The sequence below is a fragment of the Magallana gigas genome, chromosome 2 (assembly GCF_963853765.1).
Source record: "Magallana gigas chromosome 2, xbMagGiga1.1, whole genome shotgun sequence".
NCBI lineage: Eukaryota > Metazoa > Mollusca > Bivalvia > Ostreida > Ostreidae > Magallana > Magallana gigas.
Window position 1 is genome coordinate 41,048,266 of NC_088854.1, and position 6,000 is coordinate 41,054,265.

Below are 6,000 nucleotides of genomic sequence, written 5' to 3' on the forward strand. Positions count from 1 at the left end.
ACAAAACACTGATGGACAAAGGACAAAAAATTAATACGACTTCCTTTCCACTTCCCGCTATATAATCAATACCCAGAGTAAACATTATCAATATCATATCAACAAGTGCATCTGATCAACACATTATAAATGTTGCTAAATTATCTTTGATAAGAAATGAAGAGGAGTAGACTCAAAGATTCTATAGAACATAAATCATTTGATGGTTTTCATCTGAATTTATCTTTGTGCTTGTAAATAACTGCTCAATGCACTTTAATCAAAAGGACAAAAAATAATTGTGCTCATCAACCTCAAGTCCCTTTCTTCATCAAAGCAATGAACAAATACAGAAAGCTTAAATTTCACTTCAAATAAAACTGTGCTAATAATCTTTCCCTTATTAGCTCAAATCATCTCACGACATCCCAGGTGAGATTCTGACAACAATTCCTTGTTCCAATGCATCTCCAAACCAAGCCGATGTCGTACAGGAAGTGTAAGACTGGCCTACACTAAAACCTACAAAAACACTTCAGACCTCGTCTTTGACAGTTATTACAGCAGGTCTCCAAGACCAAACACTCGGTACAGTATTGATCCAGCGTTTGAACCGCCATCAATTGATCATCATCGGATGATTTGTCTTTGGCTAGAATCCTGGATGAGCATCGGTGATAGGATTTACAAGTTGAACCAGACTTCCAGGCCAGACATTAGCCAAGAGACAGAGCACTGTACAAAAGATGAGGTCTGCAAACTGCAGATTGGCAGACTTGTACAATGGTTATGAAGCAATGCTTGGGGAATTTGATATGACAAAGCTAGGGTTGTAATCCATTACCATGCATGATCATTTCATTATAGTGCATGTCGTATCCATCATTTGTAAATTAAGAAAATATTTTTCTTTAAAATAAGAAAGATTGAAAGATAATAAGTGTCATTTTTAATAAAGTAGAATATCCTTCTCCATAATTACTAAAACAAATGTAACAAATAAAGGACGTATTTATGCATGTACATAAACTTACAGATTCATGATTTAGAATTGTTTGTAAAAATTTGTTGGTTGGATATTTCATTTCGTATTGGCAGAGGAGCAAACTTGATGACCTTTGACCTAAGGGTTAATGGGGGTCATCCAATTGTCATTACCAAAATACAGGGAATACACATCAAAGTAAACCTGAACATCTTTGACCTGAAAATGATTAGGGGCATCCACTTGTTAACGATGATTGATGTCCATAATCAAGCAAAGGACTTTAAAACTATTGGGTGCACATTATCTGACACAGTGATTAGTATACACAGCAAAAAATCTCTTTTTTACTAAATGGAAAAATTAACTTGCATGTTAAAGAGTTACAAACATGTGTATGAGATCAATATAGCACACTGGTATCTGTACCCCATTTCTAATCCTAACAGTATAAAAAGAAGAGAAGTGAGCATAAACTGCAAAATCATGAATAGGCATATCCCATTTCGATCAGTGTTATTGTATTGATTTGGAGCAAGGTCTCTACAGGTATTTGTTTTCAACTGAAAGCTCAAATATTAAGTTATGTATGCTTTCAAAGTAATGTCTACCATACTGATGACAAATTCCTCTGAATATACTTACTGGAAACTTGATTTCTTCCTCTAAAACTAGTCCTCCTATCACCTGAAAGGTAAAGAAAACATTATATAAACCTAAAAATAGAGGAATATAGCACTCTAGCTGCATAGATACAAAAAAACCCCCAAAAGTCTATTCAAATCATAGATAAAGTATCATACTCAATGAATTTTTACAGGTTATAAATGCAAATCAACAAACCATAAAAAAAATGTAATGTTTTGTTTAAAATACAAAAGCAAAGTTGATAAAAGTGTTAGCATGATTCCTCGCAAGTGTTCGGACATCTTTAATTGAAGTTAATTATAACATTCAAAATGTGGTTCAAAGTGTGTCCCACCGTAATCCTGTTGGTGTTGAAAATATGCGACATTTTGTTTACAGCAGGTACACAGATCACCTGTATTAATTTTGGGCTGACTCATAGTTCTCTTTTGATACAATAGGGTCAAAGTAACATGTGGAAGGTTTAAATATATCATTACATGAGTATATTGATATATAATCTACAGTATTTCATGATTTAGCTAATGTGCATTTTTACACATACAGTATAAAATGTACATCAACATATCGTGGTAAAGTATAGTAATAAAATATTTAACGTGCCTCACTACACCTTGAAATAAATTGTCTAATCAGCAATAAACAGCTTGATTATAGTAGATAGCATGGTGAATGAAATGTATGTACCGGTATGTCAAGTAGGCGAAAAAATAAAAAAAATCATCTTTTTCGAAATTTACTTCAGTCAATAGAACAAAAACCCCAAGTGGATTTGAACTCATGATCTGTGGTTTACAAGCCAGATATATTAACCACTGAGCTATAACAACAAAATCAATTGATATAAACCATAAATCTCCATTTTGTGACGTAGTGTCTTAAAAGTATAAGTCTAGTAGTAGTGAGGTACCTTAAAACTTATTATCAATAAAAGGTCAATAAAGAAACAGTACTATAAACACAGATGTTTCCAAATGTTGTTCATCATATATGTGGTAAAAAAAACCATACCACCCAGTGACAGTTGGTAAATTCTCCCAGATATTAGTATTTCTATACACAAGAAATTTTATGCAAGTATGCTACATCAGAGATGATTCACACAAATACTCTCTTTAGTATTTAGTGTAAATAACCCAAAGCCAAAATTCTCACTTTTTCAGAACCTTTTCTCAGCACGTCGTATATAACACAAACATTGAAAAAAACATAACTAAATCCTCTTCAATAAACACTTCGAAAATTGTTAAATCAAGAGGACTTGAAATTTTAAGGTAGCTGATGTGGTGGTTAATTTGTTGACAATCAAGCCTCCTTCATCACCCATAAGATAAATGTTGTTTTAAAACATTGAACCATGCAGTAAAGAATTGTTTCCATTTTAGTCACCTACCTGGCAAAACAACTCTTGTGTTTCTGGTACAACCAACAGCAAGAAAGCACACTCTGCATTGGTCTGTTCCTCCAACTGAAACAAAGCAAATGTTTGATTTTGATGAAAAGAAATTAATGAGTTTGGAATAATAAGAACCTTCTTGACTTTATATGTATAATTTCTAGGCCATTTGATGGGTCAAGAATCAAATAAATGTGTAATATTTTTTTTAATTACTGTACACAGGAAAATATTCGCCCAAGTTTTATTTTCACCCCTTTCGCCCTCACTGCCAAATGAAGAATTTAGGACTGGGCGTATTCCAATGTCTCAAATTATCTCTCTTTAAACGCAACTTTTCTGGCTAAATTGAAGATTGGGCGAAACCATTTGCAAGTGATGAAGGGCAAAAATAACACAGGGTGAAAATTACCCTGTAAACAGTATTTGCACATTTAAAGTAAAGTATCTAAAAACCTAAAATATCTATCATTGTCATGTTAATATCCTTGAAGAACTACAAGTCATAGCATACATGATTTTTTTTTCCTATATTCTCAAATCAACTTATTTAGAAATAATGTTTTATATAACTACAGTTCCATAGAAGTCGAGATACAATCTATAAATGAAAACAACCAAAAAAGAAACAATGTTCAGCTTTAGCAATCAAGTTGCTGCAATGGAGAATTCTCTAATGAAAGGTCTAATGGTCGTAATGTTCACCTGGGAACGCAGTGCGACACTTCTGAATTATTTTAAGAAGACCAATTTGATGATATAGAGCCCTCTCATTCTATGATTCATAATAGCTTGTCAGAAATCCAGATCAATTCACAAGTCATAAGATAGCTTTGGGGAAAAAAAAAATTCATAATTTAAATCATTCTTGATTAAAATGCTCCCCCCCCCCCCCCCCCAATGGACCTACCGATAATACATGTCTGTATAATTATGAACATATCTTGTACTTAGACAGAATTTAATCCCACAAGTGTTTACGAATATTTCTCTTTTTTTCCATTAAACTTCAACAATGAAATCTATACGAACATAATGGTCATAATCAAAATACATGTACTGTGGTTTTATCCTCACTTGTTGTTGAGCAGATCCATGAAACCAAATGTTCACTAACGTAATAAAAGAAAAATTTAAGTAGTCTCCAAAGATTACTGTAAACCAACTTTTACTACACAAAAATCTGCAAGGTTCGAAATTAGGTCTTTGTCGCAAATATTTATGGCTGGGAACCAGAACTTAAATGGTTCTTTTACATGCTATAAAAGCAGTAAAGTTTATCTGGTACACAACTTATGTTGGGAACCATTAGACGCAGCCACTAAAAGTCGTCTTACAGTACCCTTTTTTGTTTCTGTGAAGATATTATAAATGTAAGTGCAAAAAGTTGATGAATGGATGAAAATGGTGAGTATGAATATACCCTTGATTATTGTAATTGCACATTCCTTCACCTTCGTTAGACGGTGAGGAACAAAATCAGCTTCATTGATGCTGACTACTGTAAATTCATTATATTACGCCAGTACTTAATTCCGCGATCCTGTTGTTTTGTATCAAATCGCGAGAATATATTCTCGCGATCTCAGAACATTAATCCATATTTCCTATAGTAATCAACTCTCAGAAAATTATTGCGAGGTTTTAAAATCCGCGAGGGGTGCATCTCGCGATTTTACGCGGATATAAATTCCTCGCATTTAATTAGGAATTTACAGTATACAAGCATGTTTATTTGTCCTGCTATTTGCCATTAGAGCATGAATACAGACCAGATACTTACAAAGCGGATGACTTTAAGCTGAAGTCTGGATGCATCTTGATCGTACAGGTCGCCTACAACATTAGAAAAAGGTTTTTCAAAGAGCTGGAAAAATAAACCCTGTAAAAAAACCCACAGTCTTGTTGCATGAAATAATTAACTGTTGGGTGACATGTTCGATACTTTAGTTGATTTAATACATGTAGCGATATAATACAGCTGATGCTGTGACGGCATCTATTCGTGTTCATTAATGTTGGATTATCAAAGAAAAGGTAGCTTAATGAACGTTATAAATCAAACCCAATACACGCAAAAAAAAAAAAAAAAAAAAAAAAAAAAGAGCTGTGCAATTTCAATCACTTTTTTCTGCCCCTTATTGAAGCAGCACTGTCACAGAGCTATTGAGGAGCCATTACAAAGAATAATAATCAGCTTGGCATGAACTGTGCTTCAGCAACAGACTTCTTCATTTCCTGGCTCTTAATAAGCCAAGCTACATGTGGATCATTCCTCCACTTCCCCTCAATTACTCCTCCAGCTGATTTTAATACACTTGTCACTGTTTGATATTGAACATTTGACTTTTTTATACATACTAACCATGCAGTTTATTCTTCGTAAATTAAACATTTCGACCCTTGCATAGTACTAGCTGTAACTCAGAGAAATTAATCAACCTAGCTAAAAAAAAAAGAGTTCAATAAACTTGACTTGATTTCAAAGTAAAGAAATTTGACCAACACAAACTAACTCAGACTTAAAGTTCAGGGGATTTTAGATCATAAGTTTAGTAAACTTGACTAATGATTCCCCAGTGACTTTAATACAGTTACTGCCACAAACTGTACTGAAATCTCCTGACATGGGAGAGATCAAGTCCCCATTACTGGGAGAGATGCTATCATAATGCAGTTTGTATCAATAGGAATAAATAAGGCAGAGAGGTATACATATAGGCTCCAGTCCAAACATTAAATTATCATGCACTGCAGCATATCCATGATATCGGGCCCATCTATTCCATAGAGTTAATCTACCCTATAGACCGACAAGATCAACAACACAATCCATACACACACAGGTGACAGCACATGCCAGAGAAATTACTTTAATATTTAATTATATCATATCTGATAATGTCATCACTTAATAGCAGCTAGCTGAATGAGGAGATCTTCATATAATTGATCATGATGCAATGTGATAGCGTCTCATAAATAAAAAATA

The 6,000-nt window shown here is 33.7% G+C and overlaps 1 protein-coding gene across 5 annotated transcripts in view; it reads right to left on the minus strand.

Moving 5' to 3' along the window:
* LOC105336267 (cGMP-dependent 3',5'-cyclic phosphodiesterase) overlaps positions 1-6,000 on the minus strand; it is a 48,135-nt gene that overhangs the window by 17,522 nt on the left and 24,613 nt on the right. For all 5 annotated transcript variants that reach the window (XM_066076632.1, XM_066076634.1, XM_066076633.1 and 2 more), the window contains exons 8-10: positions 4,792-4,844; positions 3,006-3,080; positions 1,610-1,651 (exon numbers count right to left, since the gene is read on the minus strand). In XM_066076632.1, the coding sequence (XP_065932704.1) occupies positions 1,610-1,651; positions 3,006-3,080; positions 4,792-4,844 (170 nt within the window). The remainder of the gene's footprint in view (positions 1-1,609; positions 1,652-3,005; positions 3,081-4,791; positions 4,845-6,000) is intronic.